Source organism: Vombatus ursinus, unplaced genomic scaffold, assembly GCF_900497805.2.
Source record: "Vombatus ursinus unplaced genomic scaffold, bare-nosed wombat genome assembly UNPS02014449.1, whole genome shotgun sequence".
Taxonomy (NCBI): domain Eukaryota; kingdom Metazoa; phylum Chordata; class Mammalia; order Diprotodontia; family Vombatidae; genus Vombatus; species Vombatus ursinus.
The window spans coordinates 753493-770042 of NW_020954227.1; the positions used below are offsets into that span (position 1 = coordinate 753493).

A 16550-nucleotide genomic window follows, 5' to 3' on the forward strand; every position below is an offset into this window, starting at 1 on the left:
AAGGTGTACAGGACAGAATGTATACCAGACAACATTGAGTGAAAGGACTCTCCCTTTGGGAATGAGGTAACTCAGCTCAACCACTTAGGGAACCTTTCTGATATCTCTAGGGGAGCAAGCTGGGAATGGGGACATAATAGAGGTTGCCAGCTCCTCTCATGTCTTCCTAGAGTCTTTTTCCTTCACAGCCTGAAGTGGGATTGGCCTCTTCCATCTTTCCTCTTGAAGCTGCAAGCTGACTAGATGGTCAAAGAAAGCTTGAAGCTTGACCAGTCTCCAAAGGGAGGACTCTGAGAACTGAAGCTCTCTGCCTCTCGACAACACCACTCCACCCATCAGGTAGGACAGGACATTCATTTCCACCAATAAGGAGAGAATTCCATACCAGTGGGCTTTGAGGCAGGGGTTACATATGTCTTTGTGTTATTAATTTATTACATTGTTAGTAAACTGAAAAACTAGTAACTTTAATATTTATTTAATCCTTAGATATTAAAGGTTTTGATACAGAGTAACAGTTTATAGAAAAGGATATTTCTCAAGTTTGTTAAATATGTAACATTTAATAAATTGGAGTAGGGACTTGGTTATTTTATTAAAGAGAGGTGTGGCAATTAGGTCATCATTGAGGAAATATGCTGTATTAACAGGTGACCAACAAGTGAGTTTGGATGACCCAGCATAACTCTGTTACAAAAGCATTGTTTATAAGGCAAGAAAGGCAGGTTGCTTAGTGTAGGTAAGGTTCCTGAGTGATATGTTATTATAATCTCAGAGGAAGGTGATATTGGGGCACATCATTTTCTTGGCCTTAGCAAAATTGGGTAATACCTTCTATCCCATAACATTTGAAGCTTTATTTCTCACTATACAGAACATTTTTGTTTGTTTTAAATTTTGCTTTTAACAAAATAGTGTGTCTGAAATTTCTGAGTCTCAGGAATAAGACAGTTGCATTTGATACTGACTGTTCAATAACCATTTATCTGGTCATTAGAGCTAAAGCAGGTACTGAAAACGTATTCCCTGACATGGCAGAGCTTATCGTATAACATAGCAAGATGGACACTATACAATTTTAATGATGTTTTAATTTTAAATAATTAGTAGTAATGATAATTGTTGTAATTCTGTATTATTATGATTATGTTGTAAAATGGGTAGTATTGTTACATATCCTTTAGGGGAGAAAGTTGTCCTACTTTGTTAAAGCAGAGGAGGCATACTTTAGTGAAAGAAGCCAAGTAGCCTGATGAAGTCTCAGTTCTACTCTTAGATCAACAAGGGACCTTATAAATCATGTAGTCCAAAAATTTTTACAAGTGAGGCAACTAAGATCCAGATGGGAAGTGACTTGCTCCTGGCCACATAGTACTTAATGCATTGTCAATATCAGTCTGATTGGGGCATTACCAACCCTAAACTCTGAAGGGATAGATGGCAGGGTATTTGGATTTTTGCCAAAATTCTAGATGTTTCCCAGGTTAAAGAGATCTCTTCCTGCATCAGTGGTAAGAACAGCAAAGGGAAATGGTTAATGTTTTGAAAAATAGCAACAGTGGCTATAGGAAAAAAAAAGAATTTGTTAGTGGAGAGGTTGATTAAATACCTGCTAAATCATTGCTGCCTTCATTTTTTCAAGAAAAGCCAACGTATACTATCAGACATCATTTATATGTTGTTTGGTTTTACTGAATTCCCCCCACTTTCTTTTTAAAATTTTAATATAAGAGATAGTTAACTGTGAAGGAATATTTTAGGAAATGAAGGCTTTGTAAAAGTAAGATATCAATAACAGTATTTTTTTTAAGACAAGCTGCTTACAATCATCGTCATAAAATGTTGGAGTTGGAAGAGGCTTCAGAGGTCATACAATTCAAACTCCTATACAAGCATCTGTTTTCCCAATGTAATCATTTTAACAGCCTATTGAGAGACCTTTCTTTCCATCCTCAACAAGTCAAGGAGGCATGAAAGGAAAAATTGCAAATGCTTAATTCTCCAGCACATGGCCAATACAAAGACTGTGCACCCATGGTCTCTACCTTGGCAGTGGGAAGTCTGCATTTGTGAGCAGAACCAGGCGTTTACTTGACAGTTTTAGTCAAATTTCTTTAACATCTCTGTACCTCGTTCCTTCTCTTTTTCCCTGCCTCCCTTTCTTTTCTCCCTTACTACCTCCCTCTATTCTCTCTTTTCTCTCCCTCCTCCTCCTTCCTTCCTTCCTCCCTTCCTCTCTTCCTCCCTCCTTTCTTTCCTTCCTTCCTTCCTCTCTTCCTTCTTCCCTACCTTCCTCCCTCCTTTTCTGCCTCTGTCTCTCTGTCTCTCTCTGTCTGTCTCTTTTTTTGTCTCTATCTCTCGCTCTCAAAAAGGAATGGACCTCGCATGTGTAGAGAGGCCCATGTGTTGCAAGGGGTCCACTTGGCAAGGCTGTCATTGTGTGGCAGGAAAGAAAGCAGAATAGCCTCTTCTCCCCAACCTTCTCCAAGGAAGACTTTCATTCCTTTCAGGTGGGTAAGCAGGAGGTTGGTCAGATGCCACTCTGTTCTCCTTAGAGAAGGGGGATACTGGGTTAGAAGTATATCTATCTGCTCCCTTAAATATTTTTCATTTAGGGATATGGTTGGGCTTGAGCTAACTTTTGATTGCTTTGTCATTTTGAGAAAGGGTAGGGGGATCTCAAACTCTTTATCCAAGGTTTCCTAATACCTAATACCAGGTCCACAGTGAACACATATAGCAAATAACAAAGAAACCCATTTATCTAAATCATAGCAAAGCACAAATCAGAGAAGTTATGAGATAACTCAGCTCAACTAAGAGAGAGTCCTTGACCTCATCCAACAGAAAACTTTACGTAATTTCTAGTGTAGCAAGCTGCATATAGGGACATGATCCACTCATGTCTTCCCAGTCACTTCAGCAATCTGAAGTGAGGTCAGCCTCTTCCATCTTTCCTCTCAAATCTGGAAGCCCAAAGAGACTTGATGCCTGAAGAGGACTTGAAGCTTGATGAATCCAAAGTGGACTTTGCTTGAAGAGTCCCAAAGGGATCTGGCCCAGAAGTGAAGCTCTCATCTGTCTCCAATTCCCGCCCCACCCCTCACATAGGGCAGGACATTCATCTCCACTAGTAAGGAGAGAGTCCCATACTAAGGGGCTTTGAGAAAGGGGTTGTACTTTCTTCCTTTATTTCTTTTTCTTCTTAAAAACAAAATAGAGGAGAGAGAAGAAAGAGACATACTCATATCTTTAAAAAGGTACCTGTGATCTGGAAAAGAGCTATTAATTGGCACCTTGTTGGGGAGATAGGGGTAGTGATAAATGGGAAGCCTAGCTAAGGGGAAACAATTCTGATGTATATGTAAACTTTTTTTTATTGGAGTTCTTGTCCTGCACTTTGAATCACATTTCAATCCTACCCTGTCTCTAACCATTCCAGAGGATGTCACCCCCAAAATTCATGGCTTATTTTTGCATATCTGTGGGAGGGAGCAAGGGGTTGAAGTCAGTAACCAGATCATTATGGATCTCATTGTATATACTGTAATCTGTGATTTCATACATATACACACACATAAAAGCAATGTGGGGCAAGGGGATGGAGAGTACACCTGCCTCAGAGTCAGAAAAACCTGAGTTCAAGTTCAGCTTCTGACATACCCTGGCACTGTAAACCTGGGCATGCCATTTAATTTTTCCAGGAAACATTAAAACTACAAATTACAAAAGGCACTTATCTGAATTAGTAGGGAGAATTACCTCACTGGGAGCACCCTACATCAATTAAATCCCAGGCCTGGACATACACATACACATACATTTAGAAGTATATAGGCATATATGCATATATGTATTTATACTTACATACACATATATTCAAAGGCCTTTTCATAGACATTGTAGGGGAAGTCTTTTAGGTTTCAGACTATTAGAGCTGACTTTTCTAGAAAACTGTTCACAGTTTGTTTCTCAGCATTTAGAAATCTTTCAGCAATTTAAAGACAGCAAACTAATCCAGCTGCTCCTTTCTCCATAATTTGATTTTAGAGGTGTTTCATTATCTCTAATTACTCAGAGTAAATTATGATTACTCAGTGTTTTAATAATCAGTTTGAATAGCAGTTATTCTAAACTTAAGGGAAGGCCAGACTCCCATGGGTATTTCTTGTGAGCAAGCAGACTAGTCTGTGCATGCTTTCTAGTACGACTGAACCTGGTCCCCAGGTGAGGACCACAAGTCATATTACAATGGGAAAAGGAACTTCAGAAACTCTGGGGTTTAGAATTAAGGCTGCCTTGGTTTTCAGGACCTTGGGAGGCTAGCTTGCAGGATTAGAGGATGTGGGCGGGCACTCACATGGAAAAAGGGAGGAGACAGCCAAAGAGAAGCATGAAGGGGAGGAGAGGCTAGCAGAGGAGAGGAGGAGTGGACCCAAGTGTGAAAGAGGAAAGGAGAAAAGGGCTGCTGAGAAAAAGAGAGGAAGGAGAGAATGAAAGAGGGGAGAGAAAAGGAGGGAGAAAAAATGTAGAGAAGACGGCAGAAGTTAGGTATGGTTAATATGGAAGGTGATTTTACTCTTGCAAGAATTGATTCTGTTTGCCTGGTGATTGTTATATCTCACTGATAAGATTGCAATTAAAGACTTTTTTAGACTCTTGTGCCCTAGCCTTTGGTTTCTGGACAGGTTTACTACAACCTTTCAGACGGAACTGCTCAAGATTCTACTACTCTGAAAACACACAGTAAGCAATAATAGGTTAGGGATAGCAGGCACAAGGAAAATCACTGCAATGAGGCTTCCAAGAAAGCGGGTAGAAGGGAGGAGGGAGGGAGGGAGGGAGGGAGGGAGAGAGAGAGAGAGACAGAGAGACAGAGACAGAGACAGACAGAGGCAGAGATAGAGACAGAGACAGAGTCAGAGAGGCAGAGAAATGGAAGAAAGGTTGTGGGAAAGTTTTGTTAATTTCTTAATTTTCCCCACACAAGACTAAAGAAAATAAAAATGAAATGTTTAAATAAGGGATGATGACTCCAGGATATGAACTTGTAGCTGCAGCACTTCTATCCTGTAGCTATAAGCAGTAACAGAATGAGACGGAATGGGGGAGGTGAAACTCTTTGTAGGTGGTTGCTAAATATTGATTCTTGGAGCCCAAAGCACAGTATCTTTGCTCTGGGCTCTGAAACTGCCCTCTCAGTGTGTTGGACCACAGAACTCTCATCTCTCTGCAGAGAAAAGAGAGTTGAGAATTCTATGGTCCTCATGTAGGGCAGGGAGTGAGTTAGAAATGCTGGCTCTATTCTGAAGCCATGTGGGCACACGTTGTAGGGAACACTTGATTTCTGAAACTTCCCCTGAAAAATATCTTCCTACCACCACCAAAGACCTTATTACTGTTAACACACGCACGCGTGCGCACACACACACACACACACACACACACACACACACACACACACCCCTCCTAGTGCTCCTATAGTCAGATTTACTAGTGTTTTCAGAGAGGCGTTGCCTTGGAAAATATTTTTCTATTGCATAGTCGAATGCACAGAATTTTGGCAAATTGGGGAGGCATTTTTCTATTCTTTTCTATTCTCCCTTAGGATGATCTTGTCTTCTCAGTCTTGAGTTATTCTGAGGAGCTTTTCAGGAACATAGACTTCATAGGGAGTTAGCTGCTGAACTCTATCTAGGGGTGTAAGGAAACCAAAAGGGCAATAAAAGATTGCTTATTCCTTTGGGCATCTCCTTCTAAATTGATGATTAAAATTAGGCTCAATTCTTCAGATATCAAAAAAGGTGTCAGTAAATCTATGTATCTTGGGTTGGAGCTCAGGGAGAGTGAATTTTTTGTTGTGAGATGCCAAGTTATCTAGAGCTATTTTCTTTTTCTCCCCCTAAGTGTCCCAAGAAAGAAAAAAAATAGGTTTTCTAAAAGGGAATTAAGCAGACCAAGTTAGAGGGATTATGGAAGTTCAGAGTTGGAGAAAAGGAAGCCAGTGGGGCACAGAAAAGAAGAGTGAGTAGTACCACTGAATTGTTTTGGATGGAGCTGGTAGGTATTTATTTTTGTAAAGGTTTTATTTGTATACGTTTGTAGGACAGAAAATTTTCACACCAAAAGCTGCTCACTATTATTTAATTCTATGACCAGATGGGATTTACTTTTTACAATGAGGTTAGGATATGAAAAATCACTGACCAAGAATTGAAAAAGAGTTGAGAAGCATTTCTGAATGGGTGTATTTTTCTGGGAGTTTTGCCTAGTTTAAAACTGATTAGTAGTACTGAATATAACCCTGGGCATTGATGCTCTTTTTCGAAAAGTCAGTTCTACTAACTTTTTTGGATTTAGGGTATTCTTTTGACAAGTTCAAATAAAGGAGGTGGCCCTAAGCCATTTATTTAAGAATCCTTTTAGTAAAGAAAGCTGAGAAAATGGTTATTTCCCTTTTCAGTCTTCCTACTCCCTATCGACCCTCCTAAGTGTCGATCAGAAGCCTTTAGCTTAGAGCTGGGTGGTCTTAGAACTTGAAGTCTGTTGTCATTTGTGGTGACTTTTCTCTGGAATATTTTGACTGTAAGAGATCTGCAGGAGGAAGTGGTAGCAGTGTGTGTGTGTGTGTGTGTGTGTGTGTGTGTGCGTGTGTGTGCGTGTGTGTTCCTCCCTGTTTTCTTTCTTTCTTTTTAAAGAAACAACTCGCTCAGAAGACCTTGTGGTATAAATAAGTCATGCCAACTGCGTCCAATAAAAGACGAAAAAATTCCAGAATTCCCATGAGTTTCTCGTTAAAAAGGCACAGATGCAGTAGTGGGTACCCACTGAGTGGTACCTTTGAACCCTTGGCAGGAGGAGATTTTTCAGACATCCTGTAATCTGCAGGTAGAGAGGATAGTCTTCCACTTCCCTTTTCCCCGCAAGCAGTTTTTTCTCATATCTGCTTGAATTAGTTGGATCCTTAGCGCTTTGGACTGGAGGTTTCGCTTTGGGCTTCTCGAATTTAGTATACACGGTGGACCCGGCTAAGCTCTGTCGAGAGTCGCAACCACCAGCTAGGTTCCCCGAGTCGCTGGAGGCGTTGCGATTGACTTCGGGGTGGGAAGGTGCTCAGGGAGTGGAAGGGGCGGGGAATAGGAAGGATTGTGGGGTGGAGGGAGGAAGGAATGACCCTTTTGACTCCCGAGGAGGGACGAGATTCTCAGCGCGAGAGGCGGGGACTGGCTTCACGTGACTTTGAGGGGCTGGAAGAAAAACAGAGCCTGTCTGGTTGGGAGTCTCATTATTTTCAAATATTCATTTTAGGAGCCATTGCATAGTGCCATCCCGAGCAGCGCAGTGCCTCAGCGTCCCTGAGCTTTTGAAGAAAGTTTGTTTAAAGATTGGCTGTCAAGAATCATGGACTGTTTTTATATGCCTTGTTTTCTGTCAGTGAGTAGACGCCTCTTCTTGCTTTTTTTAAATTTTTTTACTACCCCCCCATTAATTTATGCCCCAGCTTCTTCCTTTCTTCCCACTCTTCCTTTCTTCAGTGTAACAATTTCCGTCTTTGATATGCAATATTATAGTCTTTAATTTTTTCTTCGCAGCCTTTCCCTCTCCAGCTCCAAATGCAACTTAAGTTGTCTTCACATCTGGTGCATTTCTAAGAAGGGAAGCGCAAGTGGGGAAGGGAAATGGGGGGCGGGGGGAAGGAAAACCGAGCAGTTAGCCTTATATTTACCTTCCTTGATTTTTCCCCTCTTTGTAGAAAGCCCATCATTTCTGTTTATGTTCAGTGTCGTTTGTCAAAGCTGTTTGAGCGGGCGGGGGAGGAGCCATGTGCTCAGTCCTCGCAGAGTTTATCGGGAAGCAATTAAGCACTTTTTGCTGGTCTTTTAAAAACACTTAAGCCTCAAAATAAACAAACCAGGCATCTAGCCTGCTCCAAAGTGGCTTTCTCTGTTGTTGGAACTCTTTTGACGCATCCTTTGATTCCACCCCTCACCCTCTAAGCCTACCACTCCCCTCCAACCTAGTCTTAATCAGTGGGTTGTTCTGCTGCCCGGGGGTTGGGGGGGGGGAAGAGGAGGTGGGAAGGGGAGGAAGAGTAGAGAAGAGGGAAGGAGAGGGTCGGAGGAGAAAGGGGGGTCGATGGCATTTCAAACCCCCCTCCCCTTTTAAACCCCTTCAATGTTAACTGTTTATCCTTGGGCAAGCCAAGTTGAGATCATGGCTAAGATAGTAACAGGGACAAAAAAAGATTAACAGAATGGAGGCTATCCGATTTGGGGTTATTTGACTGTAAACAAGTCAGAACAAGTAATTACAGGGCAATTCCTGTGTTCAGACCATGCATGGCTGCAGCTGATCCGGAGTAGAAGGAAGGCGAGACACAGACTTGATCTTTGGACTGGTTATTAATCTTGGCCGCCATTTATGGACGTATATGTATACACAAGTGCACATATTTTCATCTTTATTTATTTTATTAATTTAACCCTCCAACCCTTAACCCTCCCTAGAGACACCATGATTCCTGGTAACCGAATGCTGATGGTCGTTTTATTATGCCAAGTCCTGCTAGGAGGCGTGAGCCATGCTAGTTTGATACCTGAGACGGGGAAGAAAAAAGTCGCCGAAATTCAGGGCCACTCGGGAGGACGCCGCCCTGGGCAGAACCATGAGCTCTTTCGGGACTTTGAGGCTACGCTGCTGCAGATGTTTGGGCTTCGTCGGCGGCCCCAGCCTAGCAAGGGCGCTGTCATCCCCGATTACATGCGGGATCTCTACCGGTTGCAGTCTGGAGAGGAGGAGGTGGAGAAGGAGCAAATCCAGAACATCATCCTGGAGTACCCAGAGCGTCCAACCAGCCGGGCCAACACCGTGAGGTGTTTCCATCATGAAGGTCAGTCTGAATGCCCTAAGTCTAGGGATGGAGAAAAGAAGCTATGCTCCCAGTTAAGAGTAGATAGGACGGAGGAAAAGACTAGGGAAAGAGTATGTATGTGCAAAATTAAATAATAGCCCCCAGCTACAGTCGACTTTACCTATGTTACCGACGATTTTAAGGTCCTGAATCGAATACTAGAATGAATTTTACATCTCTGGAGACTGAGGGGAAAGGAGGTTGAGGGCATTGGAGGTGGGGAGAGAAAGGATGTCATCATTGGGAAAAGTACTCTTACTTCCCTATTGCTTGTCTTTTCCTGCCTCCTCCTCTCCCCAACCTTTTCAGAGTTATCCCTGTCAGCTTTTCAAGTAGTATTTTTTTAAGTACCGACTAAATTTAATACTACAGCTGTTATTTGTAAAGTTTGTTCAATAGGGGCCTTGTAATCCTATCTGAATGTTTCCTAGTGGATGTTTCCTTTCCAGAGTAAATCTGAGTTATTAATCCACCAGCATCATTACAGCTTTGGAATTTATTTTTCCCTCTGTAATATGATCAACAAGGCATGCTCTGTGTTTCTTAAATTGATGTGGAAATGTTTAGCAATACTAGAAAATTGAAGCAGAGTGGTGGTTTGTGTATATTTCCTTTCACCTCTTGCTGTATCTTCTCCATTTTCTTTTTTATTTAAAAACAACTTGAAAAATAAATGAGCAAACAAACACACTAAAGCATGTACACAAAGCCAAGATGTTTTTAAAGAAGAGTCTGATCATGTTGGAGTAAGGAGCTGACACATGGAAATTATTAGAAATATAAAAGAAGATAGGAATTGTTTTCTGGTTTTGGTGTTTGATAGTTGTATTTTTGCCTATTTGAGAGTTGCTAATTTAAACTAACTAGCTAAATTTATGTCCCTAAAATATCTGACTGGCAGAGTTCATAGAAGTTCAACCCTTTAGTTGTATCTTAATTGTCTCTTGATTTTCCCTCCTCTCAGAAAAAAAAAAGTTAACGTACTCTTTTTTTCCTTTTTCCCTTCTGTGTGTAGAACATCTGGAGAGCATCCCAGGGACCAGAGAAAACCCTGCTTTTCGTTTTCTCTTTAACCTCAGCAGCATTCCAGAGAATGAGGTGATCTCTTCTGCAGAGCTCCGGCTATATAGGGAACAAGTTGATCAGAGCCCTGACTGGGAGCTGGGTTTCCATAGGATTAATATTTATGAAGTCATGAAGCCCCCAGCAGTGTCCATGCCGAACAGCCTCATTACTCGACTGTTAGACACCAGACTTGTCCATCACAATGTGACTCAATGGGAAAGTTTTGATGTAAGCCCCGCAGTCCTTCGATGGACTCAGGACAAACAGCCTAACCATGGGCTGGCTATTGAGGTGACTCACCTCCACCAGAGACAGACCCACCAGGGCCAGCATGTCAGGATTAGCCGATCTTTACCTCAAGGGGGTGGGGATTGGGCCCAGTTCCGACCTCTTCTGGTCACTTTTGGCCATGATGGCCGGGGGCATGCCCTGCTCCGTCACCAAAGAGCTAAGCGAAGTCCAAAGCACCATCCACAGCGGTCCCGAAAAAAGAGCAAGAACTGCAGGCGTCATCCCCTTTATGTGGACTTCAGTGACGTGGGCTGGAATGATTGGATTGTGGCTCCCCCAGGTTACCATGCCTTCTACTGCCAGGGGGACTGCCCCTTCCCACTCACTGACCACCTCAATTCCACCAACCATGCCATCGTTCAGACCCTGGTCAACTCAGTCAATTCTAGCATCCCTAAAGCTTGCTGTGTGCCCACAGAGCTAAGTGCAATCTCCATGCTATACCTAGATGAGTATGACAAGGTTGTACTTAAAAACTATCAGGAAATGGTGGTAGAAGGATGTGGGTGTCGCTGAGACTTGGGTAGCCCTTGGTGGGAAGGGGAGAGGATCCACACATGCACAAACACAAACTCACCCTCATCCTCCACCTAACCACTTATCCACACACACAGACTGTTCCCTTATAGCTGGACTTTTTAAAAAAAGAAAAACAACACCCTAAACATTCACACCTTGACCTTATTTATGACTTTACGTGCAAATGTTTTGACCATATTGATCATATATTTTGACAAAATATATTTATAACTATGTATTAAAATAAAATGAGTCATTATTTTAAAGGTAAATTTTATTTATATTTTTTCATTAAACCTGCCTCCCTTTTTTTCTGCCCCATATTTTTGGGATAGGATTTGTATACTTTATACTAGTCAGACCAAAGTAGTAGGGTAGAAGAAGGATGAAGAAAATCTCATGTCAGGGGAGTTGGAGGAAAGGAAAATGAATTGTATAACTTTGAGAGAATAGAGAATTATTTTTATTAATGAAAATAATTATAACATTTATATAGTACTTTACTGTTTGTAAAGCAGTTTTGTCACAACATTAGGAGATAGTAGTTCAAAATAGTACCCCCATTTTATAGGTGAGGAATCAGGCTAAGGGAGGTTCAGTCTGAAGTCACACCCTTTTCAAGGACCCCTGGTAGAGTTTGAACCCAGACTTTCTGACTCAAATATAGTATTTTTTCTACTACACTGTAATCCCCAGTTAGAAAACTTTCATTTTCATTTCTTTTAAAAACATGTAACTTTCTTTTATATCTTTTTCTTTCCTCTCCTAATTTGTTCAACATCCCTGTGAAAACTATTGGGATAGGAGATAAAACATCTAGGATTTTGTTTTTTCTTTATATAGCTCCTAGTTCAGTCAGGAAACCTTTTTCACACTTTGTAAAGCAGTAACAAGGCATAAATATATTTTTGCACTTTGATTAACATATTAATACCTATAATTTCTATTAATTTACTGAAAGGTAAAGCTCTTTTTCATGAGAGGAAGAGGACTTCCGCCCCAGGGTTGGGAGAAATACTACTTTGAGATGGTTGGAGAGGCAAAGCTGCAGGGAGCTGGGAAAAGATTTTCTCTAAGACAGTATTTACCTTTTAGAAGCGAACAATAATAAATTGTGATGAAGTTTCTTAACACTTGAAGGTATGGTTCCCCTCCCTGCTTTTATGACACCCCAGCATGTTTCCTGTTGTTCTTAGTTGTGGCATTCTTAAAATTCATTTTCATTCATTATTTTTTTATAAGGTCACGGCCATTTTTAGAAGAAATGGACAGTATGAAATCAAATAATTATAATGCCCCAAATAAAAAAAAATTGGGAACCATTTTTTTAAAAAAGATTTTAAGTGGAGAGTTATTTTAGCAAACCTCCTCATTAGATCCCTGTTTCCCTTTGGGCTCAAGGAGATTCTATGAAAAGCTGGAAGATGAAAACTGTTGCATCGTTTTCCCTCCTCAGTCCTTTAAAAGCTATTGGAGGTGGTGTCCCTCCAGTTTAGCTGATATAATCACAGAAAACAAGGAATAGATAACAGAAGTAACAGGTATTAATATGTTAAGTGAAGTGCAAAAATGGATGTGGACCTTGTTATTGCTTTACAAAGTAAAGAAAAGTTTTCCTGCCTGACTTTGAAGGAAGACTTGGCATAGGTTTGAAGATAAGCTACATCCCTGGTAAATTTTTTAAAAGCAAAGGTTGTTAGTCCTGGAGGTGGTGAAGGTACATGAGTCAAAAAGCAAGTTTTTTCATTACCTTTGCCATGGCATCTTGTAATAGAACTATTTTCTCAGTAGAAGACATCTGTTTACAGCAAGGAGCTAGAGTCAAAGTGTTAAGGGCAAGAAGCAGCTTAAAAAAGTATGACCTCTGGCAGCAGAGAAAAGAGCTGACTATGGATTCAAGACATAACTAGCTTTGGTTGTTGAGAGTTGACTTAAAGGGAGGAACAGATCCAGGGAACTCAATGGAGGAACTCACCAAGCAGAGACATTACAAAAGTTCCTGTAGTAATTGAGCGGCCTTGCTCGTATATGTATGTTCTTTGTGACCTGTTATTTTTGAATAAGTTATCTTTCCTTCTGTTCTCTGCCCCTAGAGGAAGTGATTATATTAACTAAGCTGGGGGAGGGGAGGATTCCCTTCTGCCCTCCCTACTACAAGTAGATTTCCTAAAATAGGACAGGCAAGGGGGAAGAGAATCAACATTTATATAGCAGTACTATATGTCAGACATTGTACTAAGTGCTTTACAAACATCTCATTTGATCCTCACAACAACCCTTTGAGGTAAGTGCTGTTATTACCCCCATTTTACTGTGAGGAAACTTAAGCAAACAGATTAAGTGACTTGCCCAGGGTCAACTAGCTATTAAATGTCTCAGGCCAGATTTGGTCGTCTTAACTCCAGGCCTTCTGCTTTATCCACTTTACCATCTAGTTGCCAGAAATAATGATAGCAACATATCTGGTGCTAAGGCCCCTCTGGTGTGTTTGTAGGAAAAACTAAATTAGACCATAATAGAGGACTAGCTTAATGCCTTTGGTGTTAGGATTAGGCAGTTAGGGTGTGTAATGGATAGAGTGCTGGACCAGGAGCCAGGAAGATTTGAGTTCTAATGCAGCCTAAGATATTTACCAGCCTAAGCAAGTCACTTAACAACTTACCTCTTAAATCCTTGTCAACCTCAGTTTCCTCAGTTGTAAAATTGGGATAATAATAGCAGGGGTTTCCCAGGATTGCTATGAAGATCAAATGAGATAGTATTTGTAAAATGCTTAGCACAGGGCCTGACAAATGCTTAAAAATTCTTGTTTCCTTCTTTCCTCCCTTAGGCATTTCTTTTCAACTAAGAGCTAACCCCAGGAATTAATTTCATGGGAGACATATGTGAAAAAAAGAGCAACTTTTCCTTTAAATATCACCAATAACCCATTTAACTCCCAGAATTTTAAACTTACTGCATTTCTTCTGTATCTCTAGATAGCCTAGGCTATGTTTTGAAAGGAAGTAATATCTTTGTATGGTGTACGCTTGTGTGTAGGGAGTGAAGGGTTGCAATGAGTGGGGAAGTGCATAGGGGAGTATTTTTGTATGGTGATGGTACAGGGTTATTATGGGTGTTGATTCCAAATGAGTGAATGAGCTGTGTTCACAGTAGTACATTAAATCTGTTTATCTATGTTAGTGGTGTATTGATGGTATATGTATACCCACCCATGCATGTGATCTTAAGGGGAAAAAATGGGGAAGTATGATTTATTTTTGTTTTAAATTATTGAAGCCTTGCAATTCTCCAAAAGGGGCTGTTTAGTTGAAACCAATAAAAATAGAAATGGAAAGGTTGCCAAAGCCTCAGCTCCCTGCAGAGTGCAGGTGGAGAGAACAGATCAGAGCCCCACTCCAATTCAGCATTAGGGTTCTCTCAAAAAATCCCTGCAAAGCGATTTTACCCCTTTCCCTCTCTTTAATAAGGATGGGTCTTGAATAAATCTTTTAAGAGAAGCTGAACAGTCAGTTCCGTTGCCTGATTTCCAACACTTTTCTAAAATTTACGTGTCACTGAAAAAGTCTGGCTTTCCCCTTTAGTGCTTGAACTAATCTGACAGCCCAGCTATGTTTAAGGGTCAGTCATATTCTAGCCTCCCGGCTCCTCCTTCCCATTCTTTACTGGCTTGTTTTCAGTAATGGATAATGTTCATTTGTTCAGCCAAATATTTGGTATGGGGAATTTACCATGAAATTCTGTGAATAGTATGTACCTAGTTAAGAAAACAGTCCCAACGCCGCAAACGTCAGCATGAAAACCAAACTACTAGGGTGTTTTAACTCTTTGAAGACGGACCAAGGCACAGCGCAAGGCAAGGGAGGGCTTTCATTTGCAGTCCGGTGCTTAGCCGGGTGTCCCTGCTGCAGTCTGTGCACTGTGGATGACGGTCTGATCTTGGAGTAATGGGGTTGATTTCAAGTGCCTTTCCTGCTATTCTCTGATCATTGCTTTAGATCGTTTCCTTTTTACTGATAGTAATTCGGAGAGAAATTGCGGGGGTGAAGGGGGTAAATCCAAAGAACCCACACCTTCGGACGTTTATAATAGTCAAGATCAGAACACTTGAACTGCTTTGTGGTCCCTTCTCCCCGCAACTTCAACTTGAAACTGCTTAAGAAGAGGGAAAGGGGTGGCGAGGGGAAGAAGGAGGAGAGAACGACCCAACAATCGGGTCGTTGCATAATGCGCTAAGCCCCTGCCAGGTGACCCGCTGACTTTGTTTTCTGTCCTGACTGTAACTTCATTCCTTTCCTCCTTGCCCCCGGCTAACGTCACACAGAGAGTGACACAAAGAAACCGCAGCTCTGGCCGACTCTCGCATCCCTCGGGCTGGACTAACTTCAAGAACTCGCAGTCCCCTCCGCCCCTTTCCTTCCCCGCCCCGCGCCCGCCGGGTTTCCTTTTCCTGTGGCTGAGGGCCCGGGAGAGGAAGGCTGGCCGGGTAGGCGTGGAGGCCGCGCCGAGGACTGGGACGGGCGGCCGCCGGGAGGCGCTCGAGCCCCTCTGTGGAGGAGAGGCCCGGGAAAGGACCGGGCCAGGCGGGCGGGCGGGCGGGCGAGAGGACGACGCTGGGTCGCAGGGTGGGAGAAATATCACGGGGAATGGTTGAGAGGCTCTCCCCAGGACAACATCCTTAAAGTCGTGTGCTCTGCCCAGTCCTGGGCTGCCAGAGTGGGTTAAACAGAATTTGCTCCTTTAGTTTCAAGTTCCAGAGATCAGAGCTCACATTCTTCAAAATGAATAAATAAATAAATAAATAAAATAACAGGTCACTTCGGCTGCAAAGATTATGCCTCCAAGCCTTTCACGCGATTTTCTGGGAATCTTTGAATTAAGGTCCCCAGAATAGGCCTGTGTGATCCTAGAAATAAACTCAGTGGAAACTTAGTTAATTAGATGAACATAAGGCTTCACACTGAACATGGTTTATTCTGTGTATGCCTCACCACCTTGAATTGTGTAAAGCAGCGGAATGTTAAGAAGAACAATAAGTGGTATGAACAGGTGGGGGGCAGTCTGTGGCTTCACATTTCACATCAATCAGACAATTATTTGTACATCTTAGGAGTGTAATTATTCTGGGGTTGGTGGACAGTGTTAATTAAACATAAGTGCAAGCATTTTGATGTTTACAAACATGAAAGCATTTCTAAAATGAAAATATGACAAAGGTGATAGCAATGTGTAATCCCATGGGATTTTGAGAACTTTTATTCCATCCTACAACAATAACTAGTTGTTGGAGGATCCTTAATGATCTCAAAATCATAACTGTGATTACTATCTGAGAAAGGAGCTGGTTTAAGGAAAACATTGAGTTGCAGAGACTGGCAAAACAGTGGATCAGAGAAAATGAAAATAGCAAAAAGCCTGGAGGTGTACAAGGGAGAAAATAAGGGAACCCCAAATCTATTATTTTTTGCAGGTCACTTCATTGCATAGATTATCTAAAGAAACCTCCATCTCTTTTCCTCTTCCTCCCACCATTTGTAGGCCTTGTATGAAAAAAGAATTTTATAATTATATTGCCATTTATTTAGTCAGCAAACCCTTAGGATACAAGAAAAGGCAAAAACATAGTCCTTATCCTCAAGGAACTTACATTCTAATGGGGAAACAACATGTAAAACATTGTTCATAGAAGATATATGCAGTGTAAATGGAAATTATCAGGATCCTCATGCCAAGACCATTCCTTTCTTTTTACTCCTCTCCTTTT

At 41.6% G+C, this 16550-nt stretch overlaps 1 protein-coding gene across 1 annotated transcript; it reads left to right on the forward strand.

The window, feature by feature from the left end:
• The first annotated feature begins 7256 nt into the window (after nt 1–7256).
• Nucleotides 7257–11033, forward strand: BMP4 (bone morphogenetic protein 4). Its single transcript, XM_027861108.1, has 3 exons — nt 7257–7434; nt 8508–8890; nt 9927–11033. The coding sequence occupies exons 2-3, from the start codon at nt 8515–8517 to the stop codon at nt 10781–10783; spliced, it is 1233 nt and encodes a 410-aa protein (XP_027716909.1). The 5' UTR covers nt 7257–7434; nt 8508–8514; the 3' UTR covers nt 10784–11033.
• Nucleotides 11034–16550: the final 5517 nt, after the last annotated feature.